The sequence below is a fragment of the Euprymna scolopes genome, chromosome 40 (assembly GCF_053919585.1).
Source record: "Euprymna scolopes isolate OS-2025 chromosome 40, ASM5391958v1, whole genome shotgun sequence".
Lineage (NCBI taxonomy): Eukaryota > Metazoa > Mollusca > Cephalopoda > Sepiida > Sepiolidae > Euprymna > Euprymna scolopes.
In genome coordinates this window covers 71,904,739-71,924,694 of record NC_136521.1, presented here as the reverse complement: position 1 = coordinate 71,924,694, position 19,956 = coordinate 71,904,739, and the positions used below count along the sequence as shown (strand labels likewise).

Below are 19,956 nucleotides of genomic sequence, written 5' to 3'. Positions count from 1 at the left end.
CATTAAATTTGAGTTATTGAAACAAACAAAAAAATAACACATGTAAATTGGACCTACCTTATACAAACTGCAACCCAATAATCCATTAAAAATACTGTTTCTAAAAACATGGTGATGACAGCTATGATTCTGAAAAAGAAATTGATAAAAATATATAGAATTTTTAAATAAATTCTTAAAAAGTGTCATTATAAGCTAACCTTGCACATTCCAAGGAAAAAAAAATAGCTTTAAAGAGACCATATACACGGATGACAGTGAGAATTTAAACAAAAATGAAATTGTTTTGTACTGTTATTAAAGTGATTATTATGTGAAACTTTACAAGGAGTCCCTTCTTCATGAAAAATGTGACATGAAATAGATATTTTTAATTTTTACTCTTTATTTTTTAATCTTTCATTTTAAATCATTATCCGCAAATGATTAAATTAAATAAATTGATTTATCATATTTTTCACCAGCCCAGTCAGAAATAAAATTATATATATATATATATATATATATAGTAAGTTATAAAATATATATGGCGATTAAGCTACACTGAGTATTCCGTGTTTCATCCACTCTAGGATTCTTCAGGTTTCATAGCCTGAAGAATCCTAGAGTGGATGAAACGTAGAATATTCAGTGTAGCTTAATGCCATATATATTTTATAACTTACTAACTAGCTCTACCTACGTATTGAGCACTGTTGAAGTAAATACTTCAAGTTTACGCATAAATTTATACTTTTGTATATTAATTTTATGTGAGTAAATGAAGTAGTTTTATTTCTTTATATCATAAATAAATTAATAATCAAATATGCTCTTCTAAGCCCCTGTTTCCTCCCCAAGGTTGATTGTATTTTCTGCCTACATCACCTGACTAAGTCTTTAGTTAGTTATAACTAGTTGATTTAAAAATAGTTATGACTGCGTAGCAATACCTGAATGTTTATATAAAAATAAATAAAAAGTGTATATATCTATATAATTATACAACTCAATGACCTTGTAATGGGTGTTGTAATCCAACATCCGGTTTACAACTTCCGGTTGCGCATGCGTACATAAATAATCAATGAGACAATAAAACGTATTGTTTTACTGTGTAAATTTTCTGCTTCCCAATTTGTTTTGAGGTTTTTTTTTTTGCGTTTAAATTATCCAAATAAACAATTGTTAATACTTTCTGCATTTTTTTTTTTACATCGTTCACATTTGTATTAAGTTTAAGCTATTTTAACGCAATTTTCTTACAAATAAATCTACTTTAACCCATTGATAACTATAATAGCATTTTACAACGGCGATTTAACCACCGCCTTCCCTTTTTTTAAAATTTATTCTCCAATTTTTAATACACCTATCTTAAAAAAACATTCATACATTTTCTTCTACACTACCAACATAAATAAATAACCGAGAATGTTTTTTTGTAATTTGCGTTACAAATAAATAATCAACACGACAATGAAACGTATTGTTTTACTGTACGTTTTCAGCATCCCAATTGTTGGGTTTTTTTCACGTTTAAATTAAAAGATATATCCAAATTTGAATTTAACTTAAAATATTATGGCATCTGTTCAGTGCACATTTACCTATAAGCATGGCAAACCACTTATAATTCAATGGCTCTAAGTTTATTTTTGAAAAAACAAAAAAAACAAAGAATTACAAACAGAACAACTCGTAGAAATCTATATTCTTTTTTCATTTTAATATACTTTTATAGAAATATTTCTGCTATGTCACAAAAAATTTTCTTTACGTCACAAGTGTCACGCTCATACATTAATTCCATAGCTAATATAACATACTGACCCAACGGGTAACAGGTAGTCTAGTATATATATATATATATATATATATATATATAAATAATCAACCCTGTTATTCACTTGTATTTTATTTCTTTATTTTAATTTTTTTCTTTTATTGTTTTTCTTTTCTTTTTTATCATTAATTTCTAAGCTAATGTAACTTTTGTCCTTATAATTCTGAAAGAACTACATACAATATGTAGTTAAAGAAAAATAAATTGTTTTGGACTATTAAAATAATTTTCAACACTATTGATAATATTTAAATATTCATTTTTTTTTTTTTTTTTAATCGCTTATGCTTGAATTTATGTTCTGAAACATGACATCAATCTATAAGGTATAATTATTTTGTTTACGTAATGTGTTAAGCTCTATTCATAAAAAAGCCCAAATAGGTCAGTTAATAGAATCTCAGACTGAAAATCTCAAATCTTCCATTTCAAGTCATGGCATTCACTTTTTGTTGGGAATGTATTATTTACTACTAATACAACATTCTCCATTTCTAAAAGTAGTTAAGATCTGATATTTCAAAATAAGACAAATTCCCCCATGCGTTTAAAAAAATTGTGACAAACAGATGGACAAAATCTTTATTTATATTGGCTGCAGTCCTGTCAAGACAAGAAAGAATTTTCCAAACAGCCATTCCTAAGATATGAAAGTGAGTCCTCCATCATAAGACAAAAATGACTCTTATAAAGGTAGAGGATTGCATGAGGAGGCATGTACTTTATGGAATGGTAGAATGATCCAACCATTCTTCTAGGAGAAAACATATTTTCAAAGCTTTACTTACAAGAAATATGCTGCAATTGTGTGTTTGTAAACTGCTGCTTCGATTCCAACACCCCAAAGGCCTAAAAAAAGAAATAAAATAAAAAAAAATTTAATTGTTTTTACAAACAGAAAAATTGATTTTTTTCAAATTACTTTAATGAGAATATTAATAAATTGTAGTTGTTATAGATTAATTGTCAGCTATCAACACTACTGATAACCAATTTTTAAATTCAAGTAGCAAAACAGTCTAGAAAAAAAATTATTTTCGTTAGAAGTTAGACAATTGTACAGAACGGTTAAACGTGATAGGTTATATTTCTGAATTATTGAGATAAGGATTAATAATTCGTACTTGGTTCTTCAGACTACTGTTTTATCTTGAGAGCTTTTTTCACATTTTGGTCGATGTAATCTGACATTCTTTAAGTTTTATCTTCTCAAACTTGGGAATCTGCAGACTCTTAGCATAGTGGATGAAGTATTTGTTAAATTCAGTTGTGAACTTACACTCTTCTGGAGGTTGAAGGTTAAAACCTATTCTTAACATGGAGAGTAGAGGATGTTTTGTAACTATTCTTTACTTTCTGCTAACAATGTAATAAAAAAGAATATCGTAAAACTTGAAAATAGTATAACAAAAATAGCGCCGTAATTTTGTTTTATTTTGTTAAAAAATTGTTTTTGTCTAATTTTAATTCAAACAGCTTCACTCAACAACTACTTTTTACTAAAGTAAAAAACGCTTTTAAATGAGTTAAAACACAAACCCCTTATCCAGTTAAATAAAATAACCTATCTTGCCAATGATAACATTTATTTTTTATGATTTTATGTTTTACAATCCACATAGGTATGAAAAAGTGTTCAAAAAACAAATATAACAAATAAATATTACCAAAGACAAGATAAATTACTCTTCTATCGATCTCAATAAATTTTTGATGCTGTAAATGTTTCTGTTCGAAAAGCAAATAGCGTCAAGCATTACATGAGAACAAGAAAAAAATGGCCGTGATGTCTTTTGAATTCTTTGAAGTCTCAACAATGACTTAAAAATAAAAAATTATACAAAAATAGTGGTAGAAACCCACCCGATAATTGTCATGGTAAAAGCCGTTAAAATGAAACTTAATTATGCTAATTAGTTTAATGTACTTGAAAACACAACTGTAATCTTGTGTTATGTTGATTAATCGGACTATTATTGTCATCTTAGGTGTTATTAGCACAACGCTTCAGTCTCTGCAACCTGCGATCTGCTTCGGGTGTTAAAAACATACTTCTTTTTCTCTACTAAGGAAAAAAGGGCTGGCTCTGCATTACAAAAATTCGAACCGTGGGTTTGAGGGTGGGTCCGTAGATCATAAAGAAAGTCAGTCTTCAGGGAGCACTAAGATTTTTTTTTTTTAAAGGCTTTCCTAGGACTCAATTTTTCGGGATATCTATACTAATTGTTAATAATAGTGAAAAAATGTTTTACGAAACAGAGGATCGATACCCATGCATATTTTTTTTTTTAAACAAAATGCGGGGGGGGGGGGGACAACTCCAAGAAAAAAAGTTTCTTTTGTAGTTTATTTCTTTTCAGCAACTTGATTATTTGAAAGTCTGACTTATCTCTTCTGCTTTATGGCAATACTGCTCTTATCAATGGTGGACCAAAAAAAATATAAGACCGATTTTTAATAAAAACTTTTAGATAATCTAAATCATTTTCTTCTAATTTTTGATTAGGATAATTATTTCTGCATTATATGCAAGTTTATCATAGTGTTTTTATTTAAAATGCGATTTCTACTTGTGACTAATACTATATAAGCATCCAGTCTTGTTTTCACAAAAACTTATCTTCCTTTTTTGTAGAATAATTCATATAGATAACTTTGCGAACCTCTATAATTGTAAAAGAGGCATGGAGCTCTCCTTGAAATCTGTACTGAAAGAATAGATAAGACTTTCTCAGCATCAGCAGGATGATGTAGAAAATGTCAGAAAGGAATTGAAAAATTTGGAATTGAACTATGAGATGCCATCAGAGAGAAAAGCACATAACTGACAAATTGATACAAATGTTAGTTTATCACTATAGTTCAGGAGATCATTGATATTTTTTTATCATTTTGTTCTAGCTGGGTATGGGGCATGTGTTATGTTAAAAATTAGTCTAAATTACAAAAAATGATCCAGTAGATGTGCTAGATGTATTTTTAACAAAAAAGTCATCCAATTAAGTTTGGAGATTTTTTTGTTTAAAAATGGCAAAGTCCATTTAAGTCAAAGGTTATCTTCCTTGTTTCTCATACTGAATTGGTTGCACAACTCTTCCAGGTTAAAACATGACAACTCGATAATTGGATAAATTCTATTTTTACTTGTAATTATTTTTCTACCGGATCATTTTTTGTACATAATGTTTTCACCTGAAAGAGATCACTAGTCTACCTAAGCACCAAAATGAACAAATAAAAAATAAAATGAAGTACATAAAAATCGCCGAAATTCTACATTAATCAACCTAGTTCTCATGACCATAAGACACTGATAGCCATCAAGTGATCAATTGTTAGACACCCCCCTGTCATTCAAGCTCAACATCAAAATACTAAGTCTAGTTCCCACGTGTGTTCCATGTGACATTCCAAATCAGGTCTTTCCCAGACGAGTGACAATTTACCTGCACGAAAGAAAAATAAAAAAATAAAAAGACAAAACACAATCAAACAGGTAAAGTCATTCATCCACCAACACACACCCTAAACACCTTTTTCTTCATGGCAACGGAAATTGAGTAAAAACTCCTACACAAAAGGATTTTAACAAGGAATTAACTTGGAAAAGAAAAGGGAGAAAAAGTTACTTCCTCAGAGCAGAGTGTGCATATAAGCTTGAGGGTGATAAGAAAATGTGATCCGTTGGGTCACTCATTAGCCTCAGGTTAGATTGTGTGAACCAGAAAAAATCTGCAAACTTAATTTTTTTTTTTTTTATATAAAAGTTAAAATTAGTCTATCAGTCTCATATATATACACTAGACATTTTAGCCCATTAAAAACAGGAAGAGGTTATAGTCCGTTTAACTTAGAATGATTGCTTTATGCCAAACTGATAGTTGAATGTGGTTAAATTTGTGCTCATTTTTGCATTAAATACTAATCTCTATTAAATCCCCATTTGCACATTGAATGGAGTCCATAACACTTAGTCCGCTGCACTTCATCATAGTAAAGGTCCATACAAACTTTCGGTCAGATCGGCTCAGTAGTTTCCAAGAAAAATTGGAATGAGCAGACAGATGAACTAAGAGAAATATAATATAGATATAATAAGTTATATATTAAGCGACACAGAATCTTCCACATTTCATCCTCATTGGGACTCGTTAAAGTAAAATGCAAATGCATTTTGCCTTGAGTCCCTACAGGGATGAAACATGGAAGATTCTGTGTAGCTTAAATGTCATATTTTTATAATTTATCAACCAGTTCCATTCATATATTGAATATTGGAGTAAATACTGAAAATGAAGACAAAGTATTATAACTCATAAAATTGTATGTGAATACATGAAATATCTAACAGTTTTTTTTTAGGAACATCTATTCGTCTTTGAACGGTTGTTTAGTAGTCCTCTATTCAACGAAAAATGTTAGACATACTCTAAGGAAAATTTAGGCATTTGCATAAAGAAAACTAATAAAAATTTATAAGTGTAATCAATTCCATCTTTGGGTCTTTGGAATGATAACTGTGTGTGTCTTGTCTTTCTGTCTTCAACAAGTATATGAGACTGCTGCTTCCCAGACCACACAAGTATTGCTGTAATATCTCTGGTTTTGTCTAATTCAGCAAGCGTTTTGACAAAACTCAAAAGTGCATAATGAAGTCCCACCACAAACAACACCAAATACTGACAAATTCCCCTGTCACTTCTGTGAATGATTTTATAAGCGCATGGACACTCTACATCAATCTGAAAAGATGGCAAGCTTCTGTCAAGAAGTAGCAATCATCATAATACTCTATCATTTCTCTTGCTATGGGTTGAATAGTATTAATAAATGTGCTGGTATTCTCATTTATTTATGACTGGGGGGGGGGTTACCTGGCGTTGCCCAAGTGTTTGGAGGTGTGTGTGGTCGGACGAGGGTGGGAGTGTTAATGAAAACCTAAGATTAAGCGAAGTAAAAAAAACAAAAAAGAAAACAGAAAAACGAACGTGGGGAGGGGGGGGTAATCAAAATCGAAAAAACAAAAAAGAAAACAGAAAAACGAATGTTAAAACTAATAAAGTGTGGGGGGGGTTTACCCGGCGTTACCCGAGTGTTTGTAGGCGTGTGTGATTGTTAATGAAAACCTAAGAATAAGCGAAGTAAAAAAAGAAAACAAAAACGAACGTTAAAACTTAAGCGGGGTGTACCCGGGGGGGTGGGGGGTCAAAACATCGGAAAAAAAAAAACACAAAAAAACTAACGTAAGGCAAACGAACGATGTTAAATGTAAAAATCGAAAAAAGAAAACAGAAAAACGAACGTTAAAACTAAAAACAAAAACAAAAAAAACATGAAAAATGGCTTAAATAAGCCTGTTTCGATATTAAAATTTAAAAAATCGGTGGGTATTTTTGGGTGTGGTCGGTTGGGGGTGTTAATGAAAACCTAAGAATAAGTGAAGTAAAAAAAAAAAAAAAACAGAAAAACGAACGTTACGTGAAAAATGGCTTAAATAACACTGCTTCAATATTAAAATTTAAAAAATCGAAAAAAAAAAAAGACATCTCACACCACGATTCGAACCCAAAACGTTTAGATAATGACCCAACGCTCTAACCAACTGAGCTAACACGACATACATGAAATTCACTGAGTTCTTCAACTATTTAAACTAAATCAGGTCATGATGTCATCTGAAATGGATTCATCAGGACAATTAAAAAAAACTTTTTTTTTTTATTCACTAAATTTATGTTATGGTACATACATATACAAATAAAGATTGCTGTTTATTAGAGTGGAATCTTTCTGCCAAGTTCGAAGAATCTTTCTGCCAAGTTCGAAGAATCTGCACAGAATGAGAGCATACCATCCATGAATTAAATAAAGTTTTTTTTGGGGGTGTTTTAAAATTTTTTTTTATTATTAAATTTTCACCCCAAACAAGGCACAGTGCCACTTTAAAGTAGGGGGCTACTATCAGAGAAATAAGTTGCAGGGATATTATGAAGGGAGATGAGTAGCAAGATGTCTGTTCATATTACACTTGACCTTCTGCATGTCAGTACAGTTGGGAAAGCAGAATCCCGGAAGGTAGTTCCAAAGTATAAAAGTTCTGGGGAAGAAACTATTGAAGTAGAAGGCCTTCTTACATCTAGGAATCTCTACTGTGAAGGGGTGGGGTTTAACTGTTTGTCAGAGGTATTCATGTCTAGAGGGTACAAGTGCTTGTAGTTTGTCAGAGCATTCACCATTAAAGTACTTGTAGAACAGGCAGAGAGATGCAACATTTCATCGATGGGACAAAGGCTGAAGCATAGCTGACTGTTCACGACCTATCAGGTGGGTGACTATCTTTTGAACCCTGTCCAGAAGTGAGAGACTAGTAGCAGATGCACTAGCCCAAATGTGACAGCAATACTCCATACATGAGCGAATGGTGGCCTTATAGAGGTACAGGATACTTTCAGGAGTAAGTAGTTTTCTATTACGGTAGAGAGAGCCCACCTTCTTCACAGCAGCATTGGCAATGCTCTCAATGTATCTATTCCAGTTCATGTTCCCTGTAAACGTTAGGCTGAGGAGTTTAAAGGAAGTACTTTCAGGCAATGTGGTCTTGGCCATTGCTATTGGTGGTAGAGAAGGTTTCTTGTAATTATTGAAGGAAACAAGCTTGATCTTGGCAACATTGAATGTGACCAACCATTTTTGTCCCCATTCCACTACAGATTTAAGGTCATCCTCTAGTGTTTCTGCCATTTCCTTAGATATGTGTTCATTTGTTTTCCCTCGTGCCTGTTATAGAGTGTGGTCTCATCAACAAATATACCCATCTCCGAAATAATTTTATCAGGGAGGTCATTTATGAATATTAGGAATAATAATGGTCCAAGGATAGACCCCTGAGGTACTCCCGCATTTATATCATATTGTTTAGATGTACGACCGTCAAAGACAACCTCGATTTTTCTCTTAAGAAAGATTTAATTACATTATGTATTCTTCTAGTGATACCATATGATCTAATTTCCCTTAGAAGACCTTCGTTCCATACCCTTAGATATATCAAAGTCTACCGCTCTATCCTACCCTGTTTTGTCTAGTGAACGGTATATATGTTCAAAGATTACAGTTAAGATATCTGCTGTGGAAGGGCTTGCTTAAATCCATATTGTTTGTCGGCAGGAGTTTAGCAGCTGTAAGGTGATGGACTAGAGCTTGCTTAATTAAGGACTCAAATATTTTGGCGAAAAGCGGGAGAAACTAATAGGGTGATAATTTAATAGGCCAGTTCTTTCGCCAGAATTCTTGAAAACTGGTACGACAGAAGCAGTTTTCCAGCAGTCAGGAAAGCAAGATTCGTTAAGGCATTTGTTGAAAAGTTTGAAGAGGACTAGAGCAACCTCAGCGGAACATTTTTTTAATAGCACAGCCAGGATGAGATCGGATCCACATGCTTTTGAGGTGTCTAGGTTTTTTATGATACCATGTACCTGAGAAGGAGTGATTTTCAAATCATCTAGTGTGGTGTCTGTCCACAAAGGAAAATCAGGTAGGGAGTGGTGTATCGGGTCCAATGTGGCGTTTGAGGCAAACCAACTAGCAAATAGGTTAGCCTTCTCAGTTGCTGTGCAAGCAACCTCATGATTGTTTGATAGTGGGGGAATTGTTGACTGCCCATAATTTACTACACTGTTGTAGATTTTCCAAAAATCATGGGTTTTGTTTGAAATTCTGCGTAAATTTCAAAGTTCGACAGAAAGATTCCCAATGTTTGATGGAAACATTTTCACAGTTCGACAGAAAGATTCCCCTGATGACAGTCAGAGGTTATTGACTGAAACGTGAAAATAACACTCAATATGAAACAGTAGTTCTGAAGAATCAAAATAATGCAAATAATCAATCCTCATCTCAAAAATTCAAAAATACATAAATTAGGCTTGTACTCTGAAATGAATGTTTTTGATTAATATATATATAAATATTTTACAAACCGAGGGAAATCTCATCTTGCCTGTGAATAAAATTACTTGAGTGCTAATTTGGTTTCATATCTACAAGGAAAACTTATCTACACCATACACATCTACTTTTGTTTGATATCAGAAATAGATTACTGAGCCTTCAGCAATTTCTCATTGAATAATTGGCTGAAATGTCACATGGTCTCTTCTTTAAACATTAGGGTTATAGTTATGGATTAAGCTAAAGGTTATGTTTCCAAGTTCTCTAAACACACATTCTTTTGAAATAAATTCAGATTAGTGTTTTCCTTGATCTTATACCATGTTGATTGCAATATGAGGTGTAGATTGCATACCAAAATAGATTCATGAGACATAGATTGCAACGTAATTGCAGATATCAAACCAAAGTATATTCATGGTATGTAGATAAGTCGAAACAGCACCAATTACTTGTGTGTGGCAGTAATGAGAACATGTCAGACGAATGTATACTGAACACTATTAATTAATAATAATGATAAAGACGAAAACTTCTTGCAATTCAAATATAGAATTGCAGAAAGACGACAGATACAAGAACATCATCAAAGGACAGTTTCAATAAGTGGCATTCATAGTGTAAAAACAAGAAAAATAAACATATAAAATGTTAGATACTAGCAGTTCTCTCTGTTCAAAGATGGCTATTGTTAGTTGTCGTTTCAGCTCTTCTCATCAAAACAAAATGATAGAGCTCCTCATTTTCATTTTGGTGAGGTATGCTTACTTTGGGCAGTACTTTGATCTTAATTTTCTAACAAACTTTTCAACCTTCTCTAATTTGAAGTTTCCCAGTTTAAAGTAAACACCTTTGGTAAACCTGCTATTGGGATAAAAGAAAGCATAGTCTATTGGGTTGTTGAGTGGACCACTGTAGTTTGATTCCTAGCCACTATCTGATAATTTGTTACTCTGCAAAACTTTTTGTATTCTTTGGTGTGGTGGATTATTCTAAGGCCTTTCAGTATCTTGTACTATATTAAACTAGCAGAGTTACCCAGTACTGCCCCAAGTAGAAGTGCAATACAAGTTCTATCCCTATCCCTTTTTTTCTCTTCACCCAGCTCATTCCTATTTCTAGAGATACACAACTTAAGTTGGCATAAGGGAAATAACTATGAAAATTAGAGTTACTTCTCTTACTCTAATTAAAAAAATACCAACTTTGTGCATGTTTATCGTGTAATTTTCAAATTTTAGCTGGACACATAAACAGATATTTACCATTTATATAAGATGATAAAAATGATCCTTGTAATCTGAAAGATTTTGTCCTTTGTCCCTTTATAATTTTATTTATTAAAATATAATACATTGCAAAATCTTTACTTTTAAAATGGAAGAAATTGCATTGATAATAAAATCACAAATAAATCAGATAACATGAAATAAACCTTGAGCTCTTCAGTGCAAGGTTCTACTAACTGATATATTTGGACTTTCTTATAAATAGAGCTTAAAACATTACAGTAACAAAATAATTATAACTTTGGTGTGACTTCAGATTTATGATATGTTCGAAAACATAAATTCAAACAAGCAATAATAAAAAATAAATGAGTGGACAGTATGAATAGCATTAGAAATTATTTTAATCGTCCAAAACATTAAACTAGCAACAATATCAGTCTCATATTTTTTAATGTATTAAAAAAAAAAAAAAAAAAAAAGAGGATAGAGAAAAAACTTCTTACATGTCTAGTTGCTCATAGCGGTTTCATATTCATGAATTTTTTATCAAAAAATATTTATTTTGAAAAATAGAACTGATAACTGTAAGAAATTTGTATTATTTGCACAACGTTTTGACCAATGTAACCGACCTTCTTCAGGTGTATCTTGTTGAACTTGGGAATTTGCATGGAATTTCAAATTATTTATTTAATCCACAGAAATCTTAATTCACAATTGTATTCTTAGTTATCATCCATATTAAGAATTGAATGTGTCACAACTGAATTTTTTTATCCATTATACCAAAATATGCCATATCAGATAATTGCAAATTATTCCAGACTTTTACCCGGTCATGGCTAACAAAAAAGCTTACTACTTTTGTGAATGGAATAAAAGGTTCCATTCAAAATTCTGTGCAGATTCCTGAGTTTGACAAGATACATTTGAAAAAGGTTGGAGGTTACATCAACAGAAACATTTTGCAAATAACACTCAAGATGAGAACAGTAGTCCAAAGAATCCTAATTATGCAAATTATCAATCCTAATCTAAAAAATTCAGAAACCACTGTCGGAAATACGAGAAACTACATGTTTATACTTTTCAACTGTGAAGAAAATTATCATTTTTAGGTGAGAAACAGATTTTATATAAAGTTCGGCATGTGTATATGTTTATGTTGGGGCGAGTAATCATGATCTAATTTAGAGGTATCAGAATCAGAAAAAATTGTGTCTATTTTCCAATGCCAAAAACGATTGTTTTAATTGTTTTTTTTGTTTGATTTTTGTTTAAAGCAAAATATTCTACTGCTGGTAGTAATGGGAAATAATAAATATTTATTGATTTTTAAATTACTGACTATGGATCATCCCCCACAAGTGTATTTTTACGTTTGAGAAAATATCTGCATTTGCGATGTGTGTTTTTATGGTAATTAGGAATTTATCCATCCTGGAATGCATATTCTTCTTATTAGATATATTGAAATCACCACAAAACATTATTATTGACTAGCTGGATGCATGGCATTGCTCGGTTGTACAATACACTTAAACATATTTTAATTTATGCAGATTACATATGCGTTATTATAAAATTAATACTCTATTGATTATTATATCTAACAAAGAATAAATTGCCTAGTACACTAATTCACAAAAAAAAAAAAAAATAATAATGATGATGTTATTCACAAATTTCATCTGTGTTTGTTTACAATATCACATTATTTGATATTTGGGATTGACGATGAATGCCCCGGAGAAGTCACTTTTGATTAATGCTTAGTTTTAAAATATGCAAACGGAGAAATGATTTGCAGTAATTTTAAATGGTACCTTTTTTTTTTTTTTTTTTTTTTTTTTTTAATTCAATTTTCACCCCAAACAAGGCACAGTGCCACTTTGAAGCAGGGGGCTACTATTAGGGACTTAATTAGCGGGGTCATTATGAAGGGAGATGAGTAGAAAGATGTTTGTTAACATTACACTTGAACTTCTGCATATCAGTGCAGTTGGGAAAGCAGAATCCCGGAAGGGAGTTCCAAAGACCCACAGTTCTGGAAAAGAAACTATTGGAGTAAAAGGCTTTCTTGCACCTAGGGATCTCTACTGTAAAGAGATGAGACTTAGTAGCTTGTCAGGCTTATCGGGGGTAGTTACGTCGGGGAGGTACAAGTGTTTGCAGTTCGTCAGAGCATTCACCATTAAAGTATTTGTAGAACAGGCAGAGGGATGCAACATCTCGTCGATGAGACAGAGGCTGAAGCCTAGATGACAGTTCGACTCTTGAACCCTGTCCAGGAGCGAGAGACAAGCAACAGATGCACCAACCCAGATGTGGCAACAGTACTCCATACATGGGCGAATGGTGGCCTTATAGAGGTACAGGATACTGTCAGGCGTAAGTAGTTTTCTAGCACGGTAGAGGGAGCCAACCTTCCTTGCAGCAGCCTTGGCAATGCTCTCAATGTATCTATTCCAGTTCATATTCCCTGTAAATGTTAGGCTGAGGAGTTTAAAAGAAGTACTTTCAGGCAATGTGTTCTTGGCCATTGCTATTGGTGGTAGAGAAGGTTTCTTGTAGTTATTGAAGGAAACAAGCTTAGTCTTAGCAGCATTGAATGTGACCAACCATTTTTGTCCCCATTCCACTACAGATTGGAGGTCATCCTCTAGTGTTTCTGCCATTTCCTTGGATATGTGTTCATTTGTTTTCCCCTCATATCTGTTATAGAGAGTGGGGTCATCGGCAAATATACCCATCTCCGAAACAATTTTATCAGGGAGGTCATTTATGAATACCAGGAATAATAGAGGTCCAAGGATAGACCACTGAGGTATTCCCGCATTTATGTCATATTGTTTAGATGTACGACCGTCCAGGACAACTTTGATTTTTCTATTACTTAAGAAGGATTTAATTACATTAGTAATTCTTCCAGTGATTCCATATGATCTAATTTTCCTTAGAAGACAATCGTGCCATACCCTGTCAAAAGCCTTAGATATATCAAGGGTCACCGCTCTACCCTCCCCTGTTTTGTCCAATGAACGGTATATACGTTCAGAAACAACAGTTAAGATATCTGCTGTTGAACGGGCTTGCCTGAATCCATATTGTTTGTCAGTCAGGAGTTTAGCAGCTGGACTAGGGCTTGATTAACTAAGGACTCAAATATTTTGGCGAAAAGCGGGAGGAGGCTAATGGGGCGATAATTTAGTGGGTCAGTTCTTTCACCAGAATTCTTGAAGACTGGTACCACAGAGGCAGTTTTCCAGCAGTCGGGAAAGCAAGATGCGTTAAGGCATTTATTGTAAAGTTTGGACAAAACTGGAGCAACCTCGGCAGAGCATTTTTTTAATAGCACAGCCGGGATGAGATCTGGTCCACATGCTTTTGAAGTGTCTAGGTTTTTTATAATAGCATGTACCTGAGAAGGGGTGATTTTCAAATCGTCTAGTGTGGCGTCTGTTCGCAGAGGAAAATCAGGTAGGGAGTGGTGTACCAAGTTCAGTGTGGAGTTTGAGGCAAACTGACTGGCAAGCAGATTAGCCTTGTCAGTTGCCGTGCAAGCAACCTCATGATTGTTTGATAGTGGGGGAATAGTTGACGGTCCATTATTTACTACGCTGTTGTAGATTTTCCAAAAATCCCAGGTTCCTAATTTTTGTGCTTCGATGCATTTTCTGGTGGTTTCAGAGTAATCTGTCCTAGCTGTCTCTATCACTCTCTTATAATTATTTCTAGCTTCTATAAGCTTCTGTTTATTTGAGCTGGACTTATGTCGGTTGAATCTGCAGAACGCATGCTGCCTTTGACAAATGGCAGCTGCACAAGCAGAAGTAAACCATTGGGGAGAGTGGGGCTTGCTATAAAATTTCCGTGCGGGAACATGTGCTTCAATTGCAGTTTTGAACCATTCAGTGGTCTCATTTGCACACTGTTCCGCTGGAAGAGTAAAGATATTTTGCCATGGGGCATCTCTGATGATCTCCCTGATGGCTTCCCAATCAGCCTTTTTGTAATACCTCGTTGTTTTGAGTAGTGGGTCTTCAGATTTAGGGCGAGAATTTAGGCTGATTTCTACCATTATCACAGTGTGATCAGCATTCCCGAGTGGGCTGTGATCATTTGTTGTACAGTCATTGGGAACCGTTGTCAGAAAGAGATCTAGAAGTGAGGCATGTTGATCTTGCTGGTCTGGGAAACGTGTCGGAAATGTAACCAACTGAGATAGGGAATGGGATATAGAGAAGGTATGTGTTGCGCTACCAGCTACGTCTGTGTGATTAGAGAATCCTAGCCAGTTACTGTGGTGGACATTGAAGTCACCAAATACATGTATTTGTGCACTAGTATCGAGGGAGAGTGCTATATCTATGCTGTCTGAGACTTTGTTTAATAGGGTACAGTCTTGATTTGAGGGAGAGCGGTAGAGAGAATACAAGTAGCTAATATTGTGTTGCATATTTAGTCTGAAGCACATAAAGGCCTGGTCCTTTGATTCTAGTTTTATTTCTCTAGTCAGGGGGAGGGTGTTACGAATATAGACTCCAAGCCCATGCATATGTCTGTCCAAGTCCTTACGGTAGAGTGGGAGATAACCAGGCATGTTAAAGTGGTTAGAGGGAATGGAGGAGTGAAGGTTAGTTTCAATGCTAAGATATCCGGGGTGTTTACAAGGAGAAATGACTTAACATCATCTAAGTTAGTTCTAAGCCCGCGGATATTAGTAAATGCAAGCCTCAAGGGAGGATGCAGTTTGGTTTTCTTTGAGTTTGGTCCTGGTTTAAACATAACTTTTGCTTGAGCTGTCATTTCATTTTATTTAAAAGTTTCAGTTAGGGTGAGTGAGTGAGGGGGTGCTGGACAAGTAGTTGTGCAGAATACCAGACATGCAATATAAGTAGACCATCAGCTGCCCTCACCCACAGGATTGTGGCCTCAGGAAAGCCCACCGGGGATGAGTGCAGGGTCCCTTTCCATGCGCGATATGGCAATACAAACATCCCGATATTTTACAACTGTTGATGGAGCAGCCGCTCTAAGCGCTACCAAAGAGCTAGGGCTCCTGTACTATCAGTCGGAAACAGCAGCCAGGAACTGTCAATCCGGTACCCTCAATCCATTAGGCAAAGCCAGCCCAGTCCAACTGCACCGACATATATGGCACTGAAGCACCCCACTGTGTCCAGTTTAGGGGGATGGGATGTGGCGGGAGTGGGGAAAAGCAGCGTTCATTGCCCTAGTCAGGAAACAAGATCAACCACTGGGTGATTCAGACAAGTCCCTGTGATAGTACCTCTACGCCAGGCCAATAGGCAAAGAAGGAGTATGAAAGCCAGGCCATAGACAGAACCTATCTCCTCCTTAAGCAGTTTAGGTTTGCCGACCGGTGATTTGTTTGAGTCACCAGCTCTAGGAAGGTTGTCGTCCAGGACTGAAGAGGCCTCCCTCCACTAGGTTTAGTTTTAGAGTTTTCCTTCTCCTAGACGGATAACCTGGGAAGACCTACGGGTCCATCAGCTCCGAGGGGGTTCGCCCCGCGCCTGGGTCCTAATCCAGGTATTTCTGCGACCCCGCATGGGTAGTTAATATTTATTGGTTATTTAGGTTAATATCTCCTGAAAAAATTGGGTATTTAAGTTAACTTCTACAGAAAATTTTCACTCCTCAAACGTGGTTAAAAAAGGGCATTACTATGCTTTCCATTTTCATTTTTAATGGGAGAGGGTATAGGTAAAAATTCATGCAGTGGAAGCAGCTAAATTTGCTACAGTATTGGATTGAGAGAGACGAGTTAATGTATGGTTAGATATAGTTTTGTAAGTTTAGGAATGTATGGTTAGATATGGTTTAGTAGGTTTAGGAATGTATGGTTAGATATGGTTTAGGATTAGGATAAAGTGTTAAAGTATGATTTACTTGCTATTAGAAATTCTGATTTGGTGCCCAAACCGAATATTTAGTAAGACTGGAAGATAAGATATGCTCAGTATAGATACAAGAGAACATTTGATATGGAGTACAGTTATACCTGATAGATATAGGTTATTGCATATTCTGTAAGTATAGTTAAATATAGATGGATGGATAATTAGTATTGTATACGAATGCATGGAATTTTAGACAATTTGAGTAAGTTGCCTTTAGACTACAACGAAGGAGGATGACTTCGCCTTTCTCTTAATATCTGGAAGTTTGTATTTCAATGAGTACCGGTTTAGTTTGTGTAATAATTACTGCAATACTATCTCTTAAAGAGATATTAATGGTTGCTGTTCATTATAGATTACTTTAAGTCTATGTATAGGACTATGGCTAGTAAGTATTTACTTAGAAGCTTGGTTATGGGTTAGGAGTTATAATCAGGAGCATGCCTAGGAAATTTTTAGGTGTTAATGGGTATCGATTTACGAGCCTGTTAGGGTCAAGGGCGGAGAGCAAGTTACGTGAAACGGATTAGGTTTAGTGGCAACTTGGGAAATAGAGCAGTTTGATTTGTTAGTGATCAGGAGAAAGAGAATTTAAGTGAAAAATAAAAAGGTTTGTCATGCAAAACAGACAAGGCAGTCATCTTGGAGGTAAAGTATCTATAGGATGTACTTAGTATACAAGCAGCGGTATTTTGCAGTTTTGAGATAAATTTTAGGTACAATAGTTTCATGGTTTATTGTACAAGTCCGTAGTCTAGGTCAGGGACGAAGCACTTCTAATATTGCAACTGGGTTTATCTAATTTTAAAAGTAGTTGAATAGAGTACTATGAGGTGTTCTACTTAGCTTAGTGATAGAATGAAAATTTAAGGTAATATTCAGAGTGATATAAGGAATTTCATGAGGATTAGATATATGATCACTGGATGTTGAACCGTTCAAGAGAATTCTTGTATCTATTCAGAAGGATGTCTTGGTGATATAAGATTTGAGAAATTAAGAGTCTGGGGATACAGAAAGTTGTGAGCTGATGAGGATTCAGTATAGGCAATTATATATAGGTAGCAAAGGTGGTTTAGTTTAGTACGCGCATATTGTACATATTAAGTATACTGCTTCAGTTCTATCCTCTATCGTAAAGGAAAATCCGTTTGTATTTCGGTTGGCAATTTTGTCCAGAGAGGAAATTTAAAACAGCTTATCTAATTTTTGATGATATCAGTTTATAGATAATTGTACAGACTGATAAACTGTTGTGTAAGACATAGGAGCCCCTCATCTTCGTATTTTGATGAAATGATTGATCAAGAGCATAGGTTCGGAACAGGTGTCCGGAAAGGAAATGGCAGTGTACAAGGAAGGGGGAGGGGGGTTACTGATATCTTATTAACGTTATTTTATTTTTTTTTATTAAAAAAAAAAAAAAATTGCCTTTTGATGGCTGATTATATTAAGTATCGTACTTAATAAAGTTTTCATGTCCTCTAAATAAATTAGCATAATTTCTTCTTTTTTTTTTTTACCGAGTTTGTCTTTACTATAGCATTGACTTATTATTTTAGTGAGATGGGATTGCAAACTGCGAAATGGTCTATTTAAGTGGAGAAAAATTATCGGTTACAGTATGCCTGGAAATGTAAAGAATATTTGCTTTAATTACATGCGAAACAGTTAAGAATTTTACATAGCTTCGTTTTTTTCTTGGGCACTTCAGGCTAAAAACACGGTGGCCGTTACCCTTGGCCCCGCCGGTCGAATGGCATTTGTGGTACCAAGATGCTATCTATTCAGTAGGGAGTGGGTAGGCTGATTTAGGGGATGGGGGGGGTCACTTAGTGAAAAGTTTTCCATTTGGCGGCGCGACAATATTTCTTTGCATGTGTATTGTTTTCAACGATATTAATGTTAACAATTGAACACACGTTTCAAACGCCTATCCCTAACCCTTTCTTTTTACTGTAAATTGGATTTATTAATAAGAAAAAATTAAAATAAAATTGTGAGGTACACTTGGACTTGAACAGGGGATCATTTGATCTGTAATCAAATGTTCTACCACTGAGCAATATCTCCAGGTGATAATGTTTTTTTTTTTAAGAAATGATTTGCTGAAATTTGAGATTTTATTATTTCCCTTGGCTGGTGCAATGTAAAATAATCCCATGTATAAATTTTTTTATTCATAAGAGAAAAAACTATTTTTAAAGGAAGGTTTTTTTTTTTGGGGGGGGGGTCGATACTTATCAGATAAATTTCTGTACAAAACATATCTAAGAACACTGCCAGACATAAATTACCTTTGTATGAAATTTGCAAAAGATAGGCTCAGCTGTTTCGGAACCTATGAGGAAGGAATTCACACACACACACACACAAAAAGTGACTTTTATATAATAGAAGAAATAATGATATATATATAAAATGTTGTTCCATCTGGTAAATATAGGCATGATACAGTTCGAGAGATGAAAGATGAATGCAAGATTGACCCAGTAATAAAGTGGAAATTTATGAAACATGCTCCTAATTATAAACCCGGCAATAGAATGTGTTCATTGGGTATGGTGGAGGAACGGCTGGCTATTGTGGCATTTCCCCGAAGCCAGTGAATTATTAAATTCTAGGTCAGAAATCTTTAGTAAATGTTGTCATGCTAAAAAGTACATAATTAACTCCCTTAATTATATGTGTCCCCTGGTTAACACCTCCGGATCATTTGCAAACATACAGGACATCATACATATTACAACTCCCACCTTCAGACTATTTCCAAACATATGCTACCATGTCAATGCACAATAAACTGTTGAACTTTCTGCTAAAATTGAGGGCATTTTAACTGGTGTTATACTTGCTTAGATATCAATATTATACTAAATAACCCATTTGGTAAGTATTTGTTATATCTATCGATATAAAGTCAGGTATGTTTATATATTATTATATACAGCATAATCTTCTAAACTAATGAACAAATCATTAATTTTAGAATATACATTCTAGGTTCCCATTGTGAGTAACA

The 19,956-nt window shown here is 34.3% G+C and overlaps 1 protein-coding gene across 1 annotated transcript in view; it reads right to left on the bottom strand.

Moving 5' to 3' along the window:
• LOC145265642 (transmembrane protein 72-like) overlaps positions 1-19,956 on the bottom strand; it is a 64,948-nt gene that overhangs the window by 13,847 nt on the left and 31,145 nt on the right. Inside the window, exons 2-3 of the mRNA XM_080121709.1 lie at positions 2,614-2,674; positions 58-129 (exon numbers count right to left, since the gene is read on the bottom strand). Coding sequence (XP_079977835.1) covers positions 58-129; positions 2,614-2,674 — 133 coding nt within the window. The remainder of the gene's footprint in view (positions 1-57; positions 130-2,613; positions 2,675-19,956) is intronic.